This window comes from Uranotaenia lowii, chromosome 2 (assembly GCF_029784155.1).
Source record: "Uranotaenia lowii strain MFRU-FL chromosome 2, ASM2978415v1, whole genome shotgun sequence".
Classification (NCBI taxonomy): domain Eukaryota; kingdom Metazoa; phylum Arthropoda; class Insecta; order Diptera; family Culicidae; genus Uranotaenia; species Uranotaenia lowii.
Window position 1 is genome coordinate 238419953 of NC_073692.1, and position 20105 is coordinate 238440057.

At 40.5% G+C, this 20105-nt stretch overlaps 3 protein-coding genes across 6 annotated transcripts; 2 read left to right on the plus strand and 1 right to left on the minus strand.

Moving 5' to 3' along the window:
- The first annotated feature begins 8 nt into the window (after window positions 1-8).
- Window positions 9-18315, plus strand: LOC129744639 (rab GDP dissociation inhibitor alpha). The gene is made up of 3 exons (XM_055737261.1): window positions 9-749; window positions 15403-15878; window positions 15947-18315. The coding sequence occupies exons 1-3, from the start codon at window positions 356-358 to the stop codon at window positions 16406-16408; spliced, it is 1332 nt and encodes a 443-aa protein (XP_055593236.1). The 5' UTR covers window positions 9-355; the 3' UTR covers window positions 16409-18315.
- LOC129744640 (intermembrane lipid transfer protein Vps13-like) lies at window positions 1619-7817 on the minus strand. 4 transcript variants are annotated; one of them, XM_055737263.1, is made up of 9 exons: window positions 7594-7817; window positions 5575-7025; window positions 5152-5519; window positions 4934-5093; window positions 3536-4875; window positions 2937-3469; window positions 2453-2871; window positions 2249-2386; window positions 1619-2188 (listed from the first exon to the last, which is right to left on the minus strand). In XM_055737263.1, exons 5-8 carry the CDS (start codon window positions 3842-3844, stop codon window positions 2325-2327), a joined length of 1323 nt encoding a protein of 440 aa, XP_055593238.1. In that variant the 5' UTR covers window positions 3845-4875; window positions 4934-5093; window positions 5152-5519; window positions 5575-7025; window positions 7594-7817; the 3' UTR covers window positions 1619-2188; window positions 2249-2324. The 4 variants fall into 4 exon arrangements, with proteins under 4 accessions (XP_055593238.1, XP_055593237.1, XP_055593240.1 ...); XM_055737262.1 differs by lacking the exon at window positions 7594-7817 and having other exon boundaries at window positions 5575-5891; window positions 5950-7290; XM_055737265.1 differs by lacking the exon at window positions 7594-7817 and having other exon boundaries at window positions 4934-5519; window positions 5575-7290.
- On the plus strand, window positions 9963-15396 carry LOC129744638 (uncharacterized). The gene is made up of 2 exons (XM_055737260.1): window positions 9963-11045; window positions 11118-15396. Exons 1-2 carry the CDS (start codon window positions 10736-10738, stop codon window positions 13175-13177), a joined length of 2370 nt encoding a protein of 789 aa, XP_055593235.1. The 5' UTR covers window positions 9963-10735; the 3' UTR covers window positions 13178-15396.
- Window positions 18316-20105: the final 1790 nt, after the last annotated feature.

Below are 20105 nucleotides of genomic sequence, written 5' to 3' on the forward strand. Positions count from 1 at the left end.
TCGCTCAGCTCAGTGGAAGCTTCTCTCTTTGACCAAGTGGCTGATTGCTTCTGTGTCAAAAATTTTTCTCGTCATCCTGAGGAGGTTGTGAAAAACCAGTGGCCCCAAAATTTACTGCATTCGTGGAACAACGACGGTAAATTATTCGCAAAACTCGGAATAACTCGGAACCGTTCATTCCTTAGACCGATTGGAATCGATCGAAGTCGGTGCGTGTGCAGTTTCGGTTGAGTGACCTTTCTCGCCACAGGAAAAGCGAAGAAAAAGCTATCGCAAAGAGCGCTTCCGGTGATTCTGTGCTGAGGTGTTGACTTGAGGAGCTAGGAACAAAACCAGATCGAAAAAGCTCACTACCATGGATGAGGAATACGACGCCATTGTCCTCGGTACCGGACTGAAGGAGTGCATCCTGAGTGGAATGTTGTCCGTGTCCGGCAAAAAAGTGCTGCACATTGACCGAAACAAGTACTACGGTGGTGAATCTGCATCGATTACGCCATTGGAAGACCTGTTCGCCCGATTCGGGGTGAAGCTTCCGGAGAATAAGTACGGTCGTGGCCGTGACTGGAATGTGGACTTGATTCCCAAGTTCTTGATGGCCAATGGGTTGCTTGTGAAGCTGCTAATCCACACGGGCGTGACCCGTTATCTGGAATTCAAGTCCGTCGAGGGAAGTTACGTCTACAAGGGAGGCAAAATTTCCAAGGTTCCGGTCGACCAGAAGGAAGCCTTGGCCTCGGATTTGATGGGTAAGTTCCTGCGATAGCCAGCATGTGTCTGGAACATTCGATAAATTAATTTTCGATCATTCTGTGGGACGGCGAGAAAAATTTTCTTCATTGTTGTAATCATTTTTGTCGAGTACGTGTGTCATTATTGTCATTATTATTCCTCCCCAGCTTCTGTTGGCAGTCATTGATTTTTTTTACTGTGTGTGGTATCATCATTGATGATTTTCGCTGCTGGAGGGAGAGACAAAACACCAAAGATGATAAACGGACAAAGACAGGAAACAGGGTTGCCAATTTGGTTTGAGCAATTGCGGATAAATCTTTCAACTTGTTTGATTCTGAAATTTAAACACACTGGATATAATATCCGATTAGAGGGTTAGGGATGAATGACAGCTTGCTGTTCAATTCCCGGGGCAAAAAGAATATCCATAAGAAATGCCCGTGTGATCTGTCAAAATTTGGGTGAAATTTGAGTTGCATCCCACTTGCACTAAGGCCCGGATCGAAAAATCGGCCCAAAATCGGTAGGATTTCGGACCGTTCAGCCCGTGAATCGGTTAGAATTCTGACGAGAAATCCAACCGATTTCCGACGAATTCAGTGCCCTGGTGAAACAACTTTCCTGACGACGATAAGTTTTTGCGAGTGAGCTGTCAAAACAACCGGGTCGTTTCAAGACGGAAATCGATTAGATTTCCTACCAAAATCAGATGGTTTTCCCATCAAAATTTGACGGTTTTCCGATCGAAATCGGACAAAAAATCCGAACGCTTTGCCCTGTTGTTTTTGTTGTTTTTCTGCCCTGATGTCAATTTTTGTTCGGATTCCAATTTTTTGGAAATAAAACAATAACATTATTTCTATGGATAATTTTAATAATTTGTTTGGCAATATATACAATATTTAAAAAAAAATATTTATAATGCGCTGGAATTTTGTTTATGAATTTTATAAGATTTGCCCAATGGGGCAGATGATCGGCTGCTTCGAACGCCAAAAACTTCTGCTATTTCTCGTTTCAAGCTGCCTTTGCCTTAAATACAATCGAATGGACGCTTAGCTTCGCTTGTGCAGAACGGCTACCGATTAAGCATATCAGTGCCCGGTAATGATAAAACTTATTTGTCTTGTACTTTCGCTATGCGATAAAATAGTTCATAACTATTGTGGCGATACACGTTGCAGCAAAAAGCTCTTCGCGATCATACATCAAAATATCGATTCTGGGGCATGCTTTCGACTTATTCGGCTTTGCCCCGTAACCTTTCCATAAATTCCGCCAACCGGTTACGCTTGTATTCCATGGGTAGCAACAAAATTTTCTTCTGGCTGCTAGAAGAGCTGAACATTTTCTTCAGTGCTGACTTTCCACCGCGGGTTTTGAGCACCAATTCCACACCATCGTTAACGGTCGAGACGCTCAAAATTTCAGACCAGCGATGTGACCATTCGCACTAGAAGAATAAATTTTGTCAAACGATAACGATATACAATACAAATCTTTCAAACATTACCTGCCATCCACCGAAAAGATCGTTCCTCGTTGCATAAATGATCCTAGAGTCGGTTAACACACCACATCCTTATTGTCTAGGATAGATTCGTAATATGCAAACACGTCAGTAGCAGCAAATTTTCCTTTATCAACATTCCTGCAAAATTATTGAAAATTAAATTTAATGGACGCACATTTATAATTTGAAGAAGTTTGTCCTTACTTAAGCAACTTGTTGCCCTCGGCTTCTTATTGAAAGGCCTCACTATACCGTCGGTGTGGAGAAAGCGTGGCGGTCGCAGTCGCATGGCTTCATCCGACAGTTCTGTTGCACGTTTGACCGCATCGAAGCTTCCACTGGCAAAGTCCGTTACACCAGCAATAGGACGTGCCACCAGCCCAACTCCTTTTTTGCCCAAACCTTTGAAGAAATCTTCAACACCTTCCTCTTTGGCTCCACTTATCGGTTTGGTGAACACCCCCGTGACACCGTCAAACACTCCCATGACCAGACCCTTGCCACTGCGAGCAATTCCTTCCTGCAGGGTTGAAGGTTTTTTGTTCAAGGCATCACGGCGCTTTTTCTGATAGTCATCGTCGAACGTGAGCGCTGCCAGTCTCTTACCCATGGCACCCGTTATTCTGTGAACAGACAGATCAAAATATTAACATCAATAGCTACTATGTTATAAGTTTTTCAATCTTACTTCGAAACAGCGTCAGCTGCTCCTCCAACCGTGTGTCCAAACAATGACTTCACTCCCAGCACAAGACCTTCGGCAAACTCGCTAGGTCCCTGAATCGCCCCCTGGAACGGTTCATAGAAGAGATCCTCCACACCCTTGGTAAAACCAACGACTAATCCGTACGGATTGCCAATAACGTCCAAACCAAGTACCAGAACGTACAGTTGCTTTACGGCTTGGCCACTGTAGTGAGTGACGCATTCCGAAACCAGCTGGCGCTGCGTTAAGAACAGCAACTCCCGTTCGAAGAACGCCAATCGAAAAACGACATCATTAATATCGGTGAGCGTAACGCCAACACCTTGCAAAATAGTGGACAATATTCCCGGGAGAGCTTTCGATTCGGAACCGGCCATTGAAAAGCTGACGTGAATTTTCAACGGTCCCAGGTGAAGATTGTCGTAGAAATTTTTCACCTCTACCTGCGACTGCATGGCCACGTGCGCATTGAGCGGCTGCGGTTGCACCTTGAGATCCTCAGCGAACAGTTTTTTCTAACAAAAATTAAAAAAGTTACAATTTTTGAATCTCGTTACTATTCACTTAATCGAAGTACTTACCGCTTCAGTTTCCGTTATTTCTGAGCTGATCATCTCGAATATTTCATTGATGAAGATCAGATCTACCTTGACGTGGAACTCTTGCATTAGTACCCGTAAGTATTTGAATTGCTTTACATTAGAATGTGGAATTATTCGTTGAACCATACTCATCTCGACAAAAGGCTTAAACTCGGTTGTTGCAGCAACGCTTTTGGGCGGAAGAATCGGTGCCAAAACGACCGGGAAGATACAGTCGCTCAACTGGTTGTCGATTTGTATTCGATTGATTTTGGCGTGGAACTGCAACTGGTGGGAGGAGGATTTCATCTCTAGCCATATGCCGGGGTAAAATATGCGCTTGATGGCTCGATCGGTGGATTTCTTGATGATGTTGTTTTGGAAGTTTACCTCCAGACGTTTCTCTCCCTCGAGGAAGTATTTTCTGTTGGAAGAAGCGCCAATTTCGACATCACGGAGGTAGTTTTGCTAGGCATTTTCAACGTAAATTGTTTCCTGTATTTTCATCTGTTTGAAGCGACCCGAACGTTTGCATTCTTCCCAGATAACCCCGGAGCTGGCAATTCCGATGTACATAAGGTCAGTCTTTTTGGCATTGTTGACAAGCGACAGGCCAACGCCATGGATTTCTAGTTTCATTTCCTGTGTTACTTGGTCTAGACGACTTGCAGAATGCAGCTCGTAAGCAATGTTAGCGTTATCGGTTATGAGCGAAATTCGTTGAGTTCCGTTGAGGAAAGATACCCAACAGACGGCTTTATCACTTGGCGATGCGAACTCACTGATGTCGTCCTTGCGTAGGTCATTTTCCACTGGGGCCAGTTTCGATCCGCTATCAAAAACTATCGCTCACCAACTGGATTGACCCAGGTGTGCAGAACCATCTGATAAGGCATCGAATTTTACCATTAACATCACCCTTTTCCTTGAATGCAAACGGCTCACAGGTGTGGTTCATCAGCAGAGCTGGAGCATCCCCAACATGATAACCAGAAATCGTGATGTAGATGGCGCCCTCCGTTACGTGGACATCAACATTAATGCCACCGTAGCGATTTTTGAGCTGTAGAAGCGTACATTGAACTTCGGTGTACTTGAAGGAGGCAGTAATTTCCGGACGCCCAGAAGCTTTAACTCGCAGCATTCGATTATCTTCGGTTTTAGGCCGCAGCGGAACACAATCGTTAACTTTCACTTTGGTTCAGCTGTCCGCTGTCCGCTGTCCGCAGATGTTCCTGTACTTCAACATCAAACTCTGCTCGGTTTATGAGCACGAAGTATGGCATAAACACAATCTGCTTCGTGAGAGAGTTATGCGTGAGGGTATTGTTAACTCCAATCTGAAAAAGTCAATTGATTAACAAGTGAAAATAAAGGTTAAATTAGGTAGCGTCTCACCTGATAGGCCATGTTGTTTGCTTGGCACGCGATGACTCCACTCGAGCCGGCCACGTCCAAGGAGAATTTTTCGCTCCATTCGCCGGTATCCACGCGGATCACATAAAACTCGACAAAACCCTTTAGGATTTCATTTTTGGTGCTGGGGAATTGAGTTGGCCTACAAAAAAAAAATGCTAAAAATCAACAAATCACAAAAATAAATCATAAATACCTACCTTCCTCCAAGGTTTGATCTAGCAGCAAAATAAGCTACAGTTGCTCAGGAAGCACCCCGCTGCAAATTGTTGAGTCGCAGTTCTTTGCTCAGGTCAAAGCCAAGCAGATTTTGTGCCAGATTAAGGGGTGCTCTGCTTCGGCAAACACTCCTGCAGCCGGTCGACGATAGCTTTCTTGTACTGCAGCTCCAAACAAACGGAGCCTGTTTCGCGCTGCTGCTTCTGTAGTTCCTGACCACATTGACTTCGAGGTTACTGCTTCGCTTTTAAAACACTCGACCAAACTCTTTCGGATTTCATTTTTGGTGCGCTCATTTTGGGTCAGCTGTGCTCTATTAGTAGCGCTTAGGCTGGGGAATTGAGTTGGCCTACAAAAGAAATTTAAAAAACAACAAATCACAAAAATAAATCAGAAACACCTACCTTCCTCCAAGGTTTGATCCAGCAGCAAAATAAGCAGTCAAAGTTCTTTGCTCAGGTCAAACCCAAACAGATGGTGTGCCAAATTGGGGGTGCTTTGCGGCAAACACTCCTGCAGCCGGTCGATGATGGCTTTCTTGCACTGCAGCTCCGAACAAACTGAGCCTGTTTTGTGGTGCTGCTTCTGTAGTTCCTCCGAGAATGGTTCTGCTTCGCTTTCCAAAAACTCGATAAAACCCTTTCGGATTTAATTTTTGGTGCGCTCATTTTGGGTCAGCCGTGCTCGATCACTAGCTCTTGGGCTGGGGAATTGAGTTGGCCTGCAAAAAAAAATGCTAAAAAAACAACAAATCACAAAAACAAATTATAAATACCTACCTTCCTCCAGCGGCAAAATAAGCTGCAGTTGGTCGGGAAGCACCCCCGGTTGCTGCAAATTGGTGAGTAGCAGTTCTTTGCTCAGGTCAAAGCCAAGCAGATGGTGTGCCAGATTGGGGGGTGCTCTGCTGCCGCAAACACCCCGCAGCCGGTCGACGATAGCTTTCTTGTACTGCAGCTCCAAACAAACGGAGCCTGTTTCGTGCTGCTGCTCCTGTAGTTCCTGACCACATTCAACGTCATCCTCCGAGAATGTTACTGATGCTTCGCTTTCCAAACACAAACCCTGACGGATTTCAATTTTGGTGCGCTCATTTTGGGTCAGCAGCCCTAGGATTTACGTTCGGTTGACGCATTTCGGAAGCGAGAATTTTCATGGAAACTAGAGCGTTCTCCGGAAGGAACAATTGTAGGTAACGTAGCGGATGGCGTTGAGCATGTGGTCCACTTTGGTCTTCATGCCTTCTCGAGATTTTTGCGTCCGGGGAGTTTTTTTCTGGATTTTCATCCTGTTGGATGATTCATCTCTAACGTCCGGGGAATGGTGTGAAGGTGTCGAAAAGGGAGTAAGCTGCGTCGATGATGGCCATTTCCTGAGGGTTGATGTTTCTGCTGAGGGCTCTCTGTAGCGGTAAACTGTTTCACTGCCGGGGTTTTGCTCCTGTCTCATATTCTGATAGTAGCGGAACAGTGAATTGATGAAATGGTCCCATGAAATTATGGCCGAAGCTCCCCCAGCTTTTTCTCCACCACCTTGTTTCAGCAAATTGAATGCGCTAGGCATGAAGCAGGCGTGAAATTTTGACCGGCAACGAAAACGCGGCGTGCGACAAACACGAAAAATAACCGATCGTTTTCAAATGATGGCCCGTCGCAAGAAAAGCTGACAGAATTCGAATCGAAACTAAACTGATCGATTTCGATATCTGTCATTGTATGGCAGCGGAGAAATTGTCAGGAAATCCAACAGATTTCGAAGGGAAACCGGATAGATTCAAACTGACAACTAATGGTTTGACAGTTATCGGTCCGGTTGCAATATTCCTTCCGATCCGGGGGCCGATGACCTAGTGAGCCTGTTGCCAAAATTGAACGGGGTTACAAATAATGCAAAAATTACAAAAAAAAACTCTAAAAATCACTTAATATATTGAGAAGAATTTTTAATTGAATTTTTAAAATTTTCATTTTCTGAATTTTAGTTTATTTTGTTAAATTTGTAATTTAAAATTAGGTAATGTTTGACTCTACAGTTTCGTTTTTTAAACTATTTTTGGAGCACCATAGTGGAGTGCCTTTATGATGCCTTGTAGGTCCTACACCGTTTTGCCTAAAGTCATTTGGCATAAAGCCGTTTGGCAGGAAAGTCGTTTGGCATAAAATCATTTGGCATAAAATCATTTGGCATAATGGTCATTAAGCATAATGGCCGTTTGGCATAATGCCAAACGTCCATTATGCCAAACAACTTTTATGCATAACTACCATTATGCCAAACGACCATTATGCCAAACGGAGTTGGAAGATCATGCGTAACAAAACGTATTTTTACATAAACTGCCTTCAAAAGGTTCCCAATCCGACCACCAGGTGTCTTGCTATCAAAAATGCATTTCGTGTTGTTATTAGTCTACCAGTTCATACCTTATTACCTTATACCTTTGATTTAATTCTGATGCAAAAAACTTTCTATCTTGTTGATAGAATATAAAGGAATAAAGATAAATAAAGCAATAAAGCGAAATTCTGAAACCACGACCAGTTTGGAAATCAAACAGAACCGACGACAGTCGCAACTGCAAGCTAGATAGAGAAGAGCACAAATTACGAATAAATCTGACCGGTTAGCTCGTGACTTGCCCAGCAATGATCATGCAATGAAGGAAAGTCGTAGATCAGTATGAATGGTAGTGTAATAATTAACTGTACTGATGCTTGCTGCTGCCCAGTTTGACGATGCGACTTTCGTTTCGGCACCAAACTTACATAGTTATCTATCCACCAGCCAGCAGCTACCTAGTGTCCTATAGGGGTGGCGGCTGGGCAGATGCATATAAACATTTACGACCACCCTGCTAGCTACTATTGGTGCTGCTTTTGTTGTTTGTACCACACAAGTTTCGTTTCTAGCCATGCTCACAATTTGTCGAAATTGAATTGGGAATTCATTCGGAGTTAAGCGTGTAAACGGAACGGAAGCAATTTTGGATGCGTATAAAAAATTTGAATTTTCAAATCGAAATCGGCCGGAAAAAGGTGTTTTTTTTCGAGTAGCTGAAGGAGTAAACTGTTCTACGGAAACTGCTTGGAGTGAATTCAGATCAGATAGTGTGTTTTAAGTGGAAAACGCCAATTTACGGCGAAAAAGACGCCAGTGAAAACTTAAAAAGAAAGTGAGGTTATAACAGGAAATGAAAGTGTGCCAGCTTAAAAATGGCTAGCAGCAAGGAAGACGACCAGGATATGGACAATCCGGAACCAAACACCGGAACCAGAAAAAAGGCGTTCGAAAAGGATGAGACAAGCACAACACGAAAACCCAAGATAAATTATCAATACATAGGCAGCGATCAAGGACCGTTCCGAGTTTTTATAGAATTGTTAAAGAAAACAGGGGACAATCAAATAAACAAATTGGCACTTGCTAATACACTGCGCAAAATGATCATTTACAAAGCGCACATCCTGGATTTAAAAAATGTTGGACGTCACAAGGTAATGGTTTATCTTAATAGTTACGCTATAGCAAATCGCCTCACCAGTGATAAAAATTTGAATGAACTCAACTACCGTGCGTACATTCCCCAACATTTAGTAGCGGTCTCCGGGGTAATCGCAGGAGTACCTCTTGATATAAACGAAGACGAAATGATGGAAGAAATTCTATGTGAGTGCCCTATAATGAAAATTCAGCGTTTGACCCGCTGGGAAGAAGAAAAAGGTAAAATTCCCACACAACGGGTTAGTGTACTGTTTAGAGCTAACAAACTTCCGGAATCCATCAAGTTATTCCATTGCTCTGTTAACGTCCGTCCGTTCTATCGAAAAACCATGATCTGTATGAATTGTCTGCGTTACAATCATCGTACAGAAAATTGTAAAAGTCGAAGAAGATGTACAAAATGCACAAAAATGCATCCGAATGCAGACGAGTTCGACAACTGCAATAAAGAAACCAAATGTTTTCATTGCCGAGAGAACCATGCTACGACGGACCCAAAATGTTCTGAGAGAACGAGACAAAATAACTTACAAGCCATTTTAGCTCGCACTAACCTAACAGTAATCGAAGTACACGAACGGTATCCAATAAAAACCCAAAACTTTTATGAGGCGCTAGTTGAATCTTCACAAGATCCAACCCCGGAGGAGTCTTACGCCAGTATGACTGCCGGAAGATACCAGCAACGAAACAAGGACACATCAAGTACGGTTCGACGCAAGAGGGTAGCGGAAAAAATAAATTCGCCTATCATCAGTGACTCGATTAATGTGTTCAATGCCAGGAAGCAAACAGACAGCGAGCAATTTAATGGAACTGCACTCTTCAATAAGTTCAAGAGCACCGAAGTAGAACGTTTCAAGGAAAATTTGAGAAAACAACAGCAAGGTAAGACACATACGACCGCAACCATAGAAGAAACTACAGCCAGCCCTTCATCAAGTAAGCAACAAAGACTTGATGAGAACCACCGAGAAAAATTTTCCACCTTTGTTACAAGTATGATCGATAAAGGTAAGATAAACCCAAACAGTTTAGAGTTCATTAAGCATAATCAAAACGAATAAAAAAAAAAAAAAAAAAAAAAAGCAATATGAAAATTATCCAATCTAATATCCAAAGTTTGAGCAAAAATAAGCAAGAAGTACATCGTGTACTCTCGGATAAAAACTATGATGTAGCCCTATTGTCTGAAACATGGAGTAAAGAAGGAGAAGAGGGTAACAGGGAGTACAACATTTCTGGTTATCATCGAATCCTTGTATCAAGACCTGATGGTTATGGTGGAGTTGGAATATTTCTTAAAAATTCCCTCAACTACTTAAAACTTAATATAAATAGCAACTCCGATCTCATTCAATTCGCCGCAGTTAAAATGACAAAATTTGATATAGTGATAGCCGTTATATATGTAGCTCCTCACATTGACAAGAACGAATTCGAGACCAGCATGCATGCCATTTTCCTACAACTCAATAGATATACACGAATAATTATAGGTGGTGATGTAAACTGTCATCACCCAGCTTGGGGTGACGATACGACTGACCCAAAAGGTTCGATCCTCGTAACTGCTATAAACTGCTCAAACCTCATACTAATCAACACGGGTGAAAAAACGTATGTTCCCTTAGAGTTAGGAAGAAGGTCGACTGCCATAGACATTTCCTTATGCTCTTCCAACTTGTTCCAAGTAGTCAATTGGAAAGTTCTACCTCAATCCATCGGCTGTAGTCAACATTTGTTGATAGAGATGGACATAACAAGTGAAAAGACAAATGACACTCGAACTTACACGAACTATCAACAAATTTTTAAAGACATTTCAGCCTTAACTGGTGAGGAAATTTCAGGGTTAGACGTTCTGAAATCCTTCTTTGGAGCGTTAGGAATAACAGGAAAAAAAGTAAACACATCCCAAAAATTTGGTGGGATCAGCAAGTAGAGGAGGCATGGCAAAACAAAGCAACATCTCTTAAAAAGTTTAATTCTCAAAGCACCATAGAAAATGCCATTGAGGTCAGAAAAAACAGAGCAATCTTTATTCGTACCAAAAAAGAATCAATGAAAAGGAGTATTAAAGAGTTCGCTGCCAGTATAGATCCTCAAATAAGTTCTAAGGCACTTTGGGATAAAATAAATAGGATAGCAGGAAACAACAAAAAGCAAAAGACCAACAACCCTATACAGGAAGATGTTGACATGGCAGAAAAGTTCATGGACTTACATTTCGGCAACAACGATATTGATTTTGATATCCCATTGTCGTATGGAAGAACGTGTGAATATAATATCCTTAATGCAGAGCTGTGGAATAGTATTCTATGCCGAAAGAAAAACAGGTCAGCCCCATCTAATGACCAAATAACATATGGTATGTTGAAACATTTACATCCCTCTGTACGAGACATCATAATAAACGATCTTAACAAGATGTTTATAGCAGGCAACCTGTCGTATCAACTGAAAGAAATAAAGGTTATCGCTATACCGAAACATGGAAAGGATCAGTCAAGTATCGAAGGTAAACGACCAATTTCACTGGTTCCAACACTAACAAAAATTTTAAACAGTGCGGTTCTGGAAAAGATCCAAACCCACATAAACATCAACAACATCCTTCCTGAAAAATCTTTCGGATTCAGGAAAAACGTTTCAACGACAACATGCATTAATTTCCTCACAAATATCGTCAAGGATAGCAAAAGGAAAAAACTCATTACATCTATTATTTTCATTGATTTAATGAATGCATTCAATGCTGTCAAAACAGAACTTTTGGAAGATATTATGACAAACCAACGATTTCCTCCAGAAATTGTAGTGTGGGTTGGATACTTCCTGAGAAACAGGAAGCTATCCATGCAAGTCGGGCAAAGCTGTGTGACACGAACAATCAGTAATGGATTACCTCAGGGAGACGTACTTTCACCCACATTATTTAATTTATACACTTCTGACTTACACCTTACTCAGAATGAAGACGCAGATATTCTGCAATTTGCTGATGACTTTGCCCTGGTTGTTAGAGGAAAATCTCTTGAAACAGTAGAACAGAGGACTCAAGAATTACTGAACAATTTTGTTTCCAGAGCTAGAAGGTTGAACTTTCAAATTAACCCTGCAAAGACTAAAGCGTTACTTCTCCTCAGGGGAAAACGCAAACACAATATCCGAATACATAACGTACCTGTGGAAACGGTCGCGAGCCACAAATATCTGGGTATCCATATAGACCGATCCTTCGGATTTGGGATTCACGCTAAACAAACTGCAAAACAAATTCAGGAACGGCTGAGAATGATGAAAGTTATTTGTGGAACACGTGAAGGAAGCCATCCTCAAACTATGTCATTAGTTTTCAACGCACTATTACGTAGTAAAGCTGAGTATGGATCCTCAATAATCGGGAACACATGCAAAACTAATAAAGAAAAAATACAGGTCATCCTAAACGATGCTATGCGTAAAGCCACGGGTTGCAGCAGAACTACCCCTCGAAATACGCTTCTAGCTATAGCTGGTCAAGAACCTTGGGAAGTAAGAAATAAATTTGTTACATGTAAGGAAACTGCTAGAACTGTATACTATAGAACTCCAGTTTACAACCAACTACAAAAAGTGTCAGACTTTAGAGGAGATACGAAGAAGCTAAGTTTTATGGAAAAAATATTCGTGGAATATCAAGAAACGTTTATGCGCATAAGTCCTATGGTACAATCCAAGAAAATCGAAGTGAACATCTCTACAAATATTGGCATTAACTGTTCCAAGAACAATGTCAATCCAAGAGTGTTGAAACAAAAAGTGCTGGGTATCCTTAACAGTCGATACAACCACTGCCATCGAATCTACACGGATGCATCGAAATTAGGTGATAGATGCGGTATTGGAGTCTACATAGAATCTAGAAAAAGAAAAATTATATTGGCGCTCGACCGAGAAACAAGTATTATGACAGCTGAACTTCTAGCAATTAACACCGCAACAGAAGAAATTAGAAAGGAAAGGTTCGAAAACTCAGTAATTTTGACGGACTCGCTGTCATCTTGCACATTACTTGGAAACTATCTTGACCAAATTAATCGATGTAAAATCGTTGACGCAATTCTAAAGTCCTGTGAAGAATTGAACATACAAATTCAGTGGATCCCTAGTCATATCGATCTTTCAGGGAACGATATTGCAGATGAGTTGGCCAAAAAAGGAACCGGAACTAACGATATCGAATCGATACGAAACCCAATTTTGCTCAAGGACGCTTACCTCTATTTTGAAAAACATAAACAAAATCAAGCAAACAATTGGTATACAATGTACTCACAAGAACTCTCGAAAGGTCTTAAATTTTTCAATATTCAACCACAATTCTCTGCAAAACCATGGTATCACAAAATGGATCTAACAAACACCGAAACCAGAACCCTCAATCGCCTTATGGCTGGGCACGACTACAGCAAATACTGGCTAAATAAGATGCGGATAGTAGATAACCCTAATTGCTAAAATTGCAACCAACCAGAAACGGCAGAACACCTTATCTTAAATTGTCACATGTACAAAGATCTCCGAACGAAATTCAGCTTCGATGGTAAATTTACCAATATTGCTGAACTATTGAAGACAAAAGATACATTACTTCTAAAAGAAGTAGTAGAATTTTTAAAAAATGCTAAAATGAACATCTAAACTGTAACTTAGATTACCAAAAAGAAACTCTAGTAAAATAATCCTTACGATCACGTAACAAAAAATAAACACATACAAGAATACCGCTGGATATATGGTCACAGTCACCGATCCAAATGTGGTCGCACCCGCTACCACAACCAAACAAGAAGAAGAAGAAGAAGAATTGGGAATTGGTTCGCTAAGAAATAAAATAAAATACAAATACCTAAAGCTAGTGCTAAAAAGCAATTTTAAGTTGTGATGCTGTCATCAAAGCTTAGAGTCGTTACTTCCAAGGCGGGTATATAGTAAATTTAATAACCTTGGTTACTTCCTTGGGTGTTTGACGTTTCAAAGAGTTATTGAAATAATTTTTTTAAATGATTTTTTCAAAGCTGTAACATTTTTTTTTAAATAATAGGTTTATTTATCAAGGCATTTAAAAAGCTGTAACATGCTGAAAAAATGGACATTATATTTCAAAGACCGGATATTGAATGAAAATCATACGCGTTTACATTACGGTTCACAGCAAATCAGCTACAGCTGACCGTGGTAATCACATCATTCTTATTTACTACCGAGAAACACATACTTAGTCGATTGTTGTATTATTCTGTATTGCTATCTTCCGTCGCGACGCTATTCTTGGATGGTGCCATTATCTAGAAAGGGAAATTGATTGACGTGTGTAGTAAATCATACTGGCTTCGCTGTATGCGAATCGCAAGAAGAGAGCGCTTGATTTCAGGTGTGTTCAACAGAACTGAATCGAAATCAATTGAAATGGATTGACAGTTGATCAGCTGTTTTTCCAATTGACTTCAATCGATTTCTATCAGGCTGCTGAATGAACGGCCAGACACTAATACTAACGCGCTGTTTTTATTGTCATTTTCTTATTCAGCTATACTCTATGAGGTTTCAGGATTAATTTTCTTATATAAAAGAAGCAAAATCGTAATGGTCTTAAATTTTACTTTTAATTAATTTTTCGATTCCCGATGCGTCTCCGCTAGAATTGAAAAAAAAAACTGAGTTTATGATTCGACCCCACAAAAAAGGAAAATGAAAAAAATAACGGATAAAGTATTTTTTAATAAAGATTATTTATTTCTGGAAAATTTTGTGTCTATTTTCCGGCTGGCTATCACAAAATACTGCATCTCTGACACAGCACCGCCGACACCACATCGACCGACATCAATTTCACTGGCACAGCACCATCGACTCAGAATACCTGGCAGACTACGACTTTCACAGCAACACCGACCCAGCATGATTGGCACAGCACCACCGACACAGCATGGCTGACACAGCAGCACCGACCAGCATCGACCAACACAGCACTACCGACACCGACTTAGCACGGCACAGCACCACCGACTCAGTACACGACAGAGGACACCGCACCGAATGACATCACTTTCAAACTTGAATATTAAAAAACAAAACCGAATCAGCTGTTTTTTGACAGTAAACAACTGCATTTGTGTTAGTGCGATAGAAACCGATAGAAACGAATCCTGCTCTCGAGCTTGATCGATTTCGATTGGTTTCGATCGATTCCGATTGGCTTCATTGAACGTCAATTGGATTAGTTTCGATCACAACATTGGCTGAGTGAACAACAATTTACCAATCGAAATCGATTGAAACCGATTTCAATTGGCTGTTGAACGGGCTTTTCATCGATTATTTCAACTAACATAACGGATTTGATTGAATTGACCGAGGTTGAACTTGAGATAGCTTTCCTATGTTAGAGAACTGTTGGACTAAAAGATGTTAAAAATGATTAAATACAAGGTTATTACAAAATTCTACTTAGTTTGAACCATAAGTGTAGCTAATTTAAACTTTTAAGAAATCGATATTACTGATGTTTGATATTTAAATCTTTTGATTTCGTTCCTGGTATTAGGTATTCATTTATTTATGCATATTAGAACTTCGATTTTTTTTCATCATAAAGAAATTACAAAAATCGAAAAAAGTACTTATTCCGAGGAGCTTAAAGCGAGCGAAACTGACCAATAGATACTCGTTCTACATTTCAGGCCTGTTCGAGAAACGCCGCTTCCGGAACTTCTTGATCTACGTTCAGGACTTCGTGCAGGATGATCCCAAAACGTGGGGCGACTTTGACCCATCCGCCAAGAGCATGCAGGAACTGTACGATAAATTCGGACTGGACAAGAACACGCAAGATTTCGTAGGTCACGCTCTGGCTCTGTACCGTGACGACGAATATCTGGCGGAACCGGCCGTCAAGACCGTCAACCGCATCAAGTTGTACTCAGACTCCCTTGCTCGTTATGGCAAATCACCGTACCTGTATCCGATGTACGGTTTGGGAGAACTGCCACAGGGATTCGCTCGGCTGTCGGCCATCTATGGTGGCACCTACATGCTGGACAAACCAATCGATGAGATTGTCTACGACGACAGCGGTAAGGTAGTGGGTGTACGCTCTGGCACCGAAGTGGCCAAATGCAAGCAGGTATACTGTGATCCCACCTATGTACCTGATAAGGTAAGCTCGATAGGACGCATTTCTTCTGCTCAGAGTAGCTAATTTTTTTTTCTTTTTCAATTCCTAAGGTGCGCATCAAGGGAAAGGTGATCCGATGCATTTGCCTGCTGGATCATCCAGTGGCCAACACCAAGGACGCCTTGTCCACACAGATCATCATTCCGCAGAAGCAGGTCGGACGTCGCTCCGACATCTACGTTTCGCTCATCAGCTCGACTCACCAGGTTTCGGCCAAGGGTTGGTTCATTGGCATGGTATCTACAACAGTAGAAACCGCAAATCCGGAGGAGGAAATCCGACCTGGACTTGATTTGTTGTCTCCGATTGCACAAAAGTTCATTTCGGTGTCGGATTACTACGAGCCCACCGACAATGGACTGCAGTCGCAGGTGTTCATCTCTGAATCGTACGACGCCACTACACACTTCGAGACTACCTGTCTGGATGTGTTGGATATCTTCAAGCGTGGAACCGGGGAAGACTTCGACTTCTCCAAGATCAAACAGGAACTCGGGGATGAGGAGCTGTAATTTGTGGGTTGAGAACAATTGAAAAAAAGACAAGATCACTCAAACTTCTCAGAAGTGACCCTCTTTCGGAAAAAGGGACAAACATCATCCAGAGGAATGGAAAGAGCAAATCATCTTCTCTCAGATAAGAAGAAAATATTATTGATTATGATTATAATATGAAGAAAATCCGCATCTGATACATTATGAATATTTACTGCTATTTTTATTAGTATCAAAAAATTACTTTAAAAATATTATATTGTGTAACAGACATGCTATTGTAAGGTATTTTGAAATCAATTTGCGAATACAATAGAAAGGGAATGCATACAAATTTATAAGAAGAGCTCACACTTGTTGGTTCTTTTTTGATAGAGTTTGTGGCTAAGGCAAACCCCATCGAGGCATTACTGTTGATTACAAAAATCCAGTGGAAATGAATACATCGAACTTTCCAAGAAATTTGTACGACCGAAGAAGAAAGTACGGACAAATATAAATAAATGAATTTGTGATGCAGCGCTATACACAATCGCTTGGTTTAGTTGGTCTTTCTTGGTTACGGTTGAATTTTAGTAACTAAACGCCGCTACCGAATGTTATTCAACCGAACAAAAACGAGTATTGTTTCATGTCAGGTTCATGTTTTCGTCGCAAAACATTGTTACGATCACTGGTAGAATTTCTATGGGTATGAAAAAATCCCATACACCATTTAAAATCTTATACAACTAGTGTTTTGCTTTGACGGGTGTTAGTAGAAATCAGATAATTATATCAGCTAAACGCTATGCCACAGGAAACAAAAACATCTATTACTAATTAACGAAAAAAAAGTGCAACGGTGAGGGTAAAACCGCTTAATTATAATGTGCAAACATCAGAAGGATGAAAAAGTTAGAATAACCAAATTTATCAACATATTGTATTCACCAAAATCAAGAGTATCCCATTCTAATTATTATTAATGAACGAGAAAACCTGTGCATGAAATTCAACCAATCAGTAAATAAAACCATATAATTTTGGCTTTTAAAAATGGACTCCCCATTTGTTTTTTAATTTGTGATGTTTTCCCTTAAAGGTTTATAATCTGTCAAGACATGACAAAATAAGAATAATTTCTCAACTATAATTATCTCAAGTAATAACATGAATCGAAATTCCTAACAATTCGTATGTGAACCTTATCGTACTCTGCGCGAGGAAATGATGGTAGTCAAATGTTATCTTTGCAAGTAAGCTAAAGGAAAAAAAATTGAAATCCATATGTGAAAGTGAATAAAAAAATATACTATAAGCCTGTTCACGTGATAGCATTAAAACAAAAGCAAATTCAGATCAAACCATACTGGACGGAACCATTCCTGTTTACTACGAATTTAAATTGATAAAATTCGAGAACAACGCGAAACAGTATAATACAGCATTTGTAAATCTCGAAATTGCTTTGCCAACCAACAAACAAGTTATAAATTATACATAACAGCGAAAGCTTACAGTTGAAAGAAAAAAGGAAACTCCATCAACCGGTATGAAGTTTTGGATAAATTTAAGAGACATTAAACGTAAAAAACGGTGTTGTTTTCCTTGTGTAATTCAATATGTCAATCTTTCTAACATAACAGCATTGTATAACTATTTCCAACTGATTTTCGTTGAACTCATTTCAATCCAGGATCACAAATAAACTCCAAGAAAGTAGAATCACCGAAACACACACAGCATTGCCCTATAGAAATTCTCTAAATACTTTTCATCACCCACTCGGTACTGCTAGAAACAAGTCATAAAAAAGGAAGCAAAGAAGCCCCTGCATCTATGCAAGAATAGAAAAAAAGAGTGAACGGAAATCTAAACCCAACAAATAAAGAAATTTTCATCCTAGTACGAAATTGGTTCTCACAAAGAGGAAGAAAACAATATTCGATGTGTTATTTTGGGCATTTTATATGATGACAGCCTTTTGATCATTATGAACGATACTTCGATCTTGATCTCAATTGTTTTTCTTATGACTTTAGAACAATTTAACTTCAACAGCACCTTATGCTGTGCTGTTGAGGTTAAATTGTGCTGTTGAGCTTATCGTATACAAAATAATTTAAGTTTAAAATAAATTTATTATTAAAACATTATCAGCTTATTTCCCCAACATTCAGAACAACTTACACAAATAAATATCTAGAGGTTTGCTTTAATAAACAAACCTTTGATTAAAGAAATGCCTACTATGGACTCCACAAGCAACTGCGGTCGAGAAGGCTTAGCCCTCGCACGAAGTGCAACCTGTATACGACGCTTATTAGACCGGTTGTTCTCTACGGGCACGAGACATGGATATTGCTCGAGGAGGACCTGCGTACACTCGGAGTATTCGAGCGACGAGTGTTAAGAACCATCTTTGGCGGCGTACAGGAGAACGGAATGTGGAGGCGAAGGATGAACCACGAGCTCGCGCGACTCTACGGCGAACCCAGTATCCAGAAGGTGGTGAAGGCTGGCCGGATACGCTGGGCGGGACATGTTGCGAGAATGCCGGATGACTGTCCTGCAAAACAGGTGTTCGCCACGAATCCGGTAGGAACAAGACGAGCAGGGGCGCAACGAGCGAGGTGGTTAGACCAAGTGGAGCGTGATCTGGCGAACGTGGGGTGCCCGAGAAATTGGAGAACGGTTGCCATGGACCGAGTGAATTTTAGGAATTATGTTCGTCAAGTTATGTCGTAAGACAGAATAGGGGAGATGAGGGCATAACGAGCACCCAGGGCATAATGAGCACTCCTTTTTTCTACATAAGTACGTATTTTCTTAAACAAATTTTCATAAGGATTTGTTGCGTACTATCCATAGTATTAATTTTTCACCAAAAAAGAAATATCCTTCTCATCTTTACAGAAATATTAAATAATAACCAGCAAGGTTCTAAAGTGACGAAAATATTATAATTTTTGAGCACCACCAAATAAGCTTTTATGACCTTTAAATCATTTTGATCTGAAATGTACGCACTGCAACATGATCTACACATTGTTTCTCAATTTTCAACATCATAAAATTTTTGATTTTTCACTTAAATAAATTTTAAAACGCTTTTTTACTTTAATTTGTTCACTAGAGGCGAATAGAGCACTTTCAATAAAGGCATAATGAGCATTTTCTGCCGAGGAATCTAGCAGCGAATTCAATTCGATGAAGTCAACTGAATAATAGAGCTACAGCTTGGCTTGTTTCGTCTGTCGATTTGGCCTATTGGTAAGGTGTCGGAGAGGTAATCAGTAGACTCGAGTTCGATTCCTGATCGAGGAGATTTTTTTTGCACATACCATTCATGATTGATTTTTTTTTTATTGTTACATTATACGGCTAATAGCATCAAAGCATCATCCGTCAAACAAAACACCAGAAACATAATGTATGAGCATGTGTTCATTCTTTGAATTCTACAAACAGACCTAGATTATTTTGTTATTGCTTTGTTTGATGAATCTATATACGCCTCACCGTTTAGTGCAATCATGATCATGAATGATAAATGAAAAAAAAATCACCTCGACCAGGAATCGAAGTCGAGCCTACTGATTACCTCTCCGACATCTAACCAATAGGCCAAATCGTCAGACGATGCAAGTTAAGCTGTAGCTCTATTACTCAGTTGACTTCATCGAGTCGAATTCGCTGCTAGATTCCCCGGCTGAAAATGCTCATTATGCCT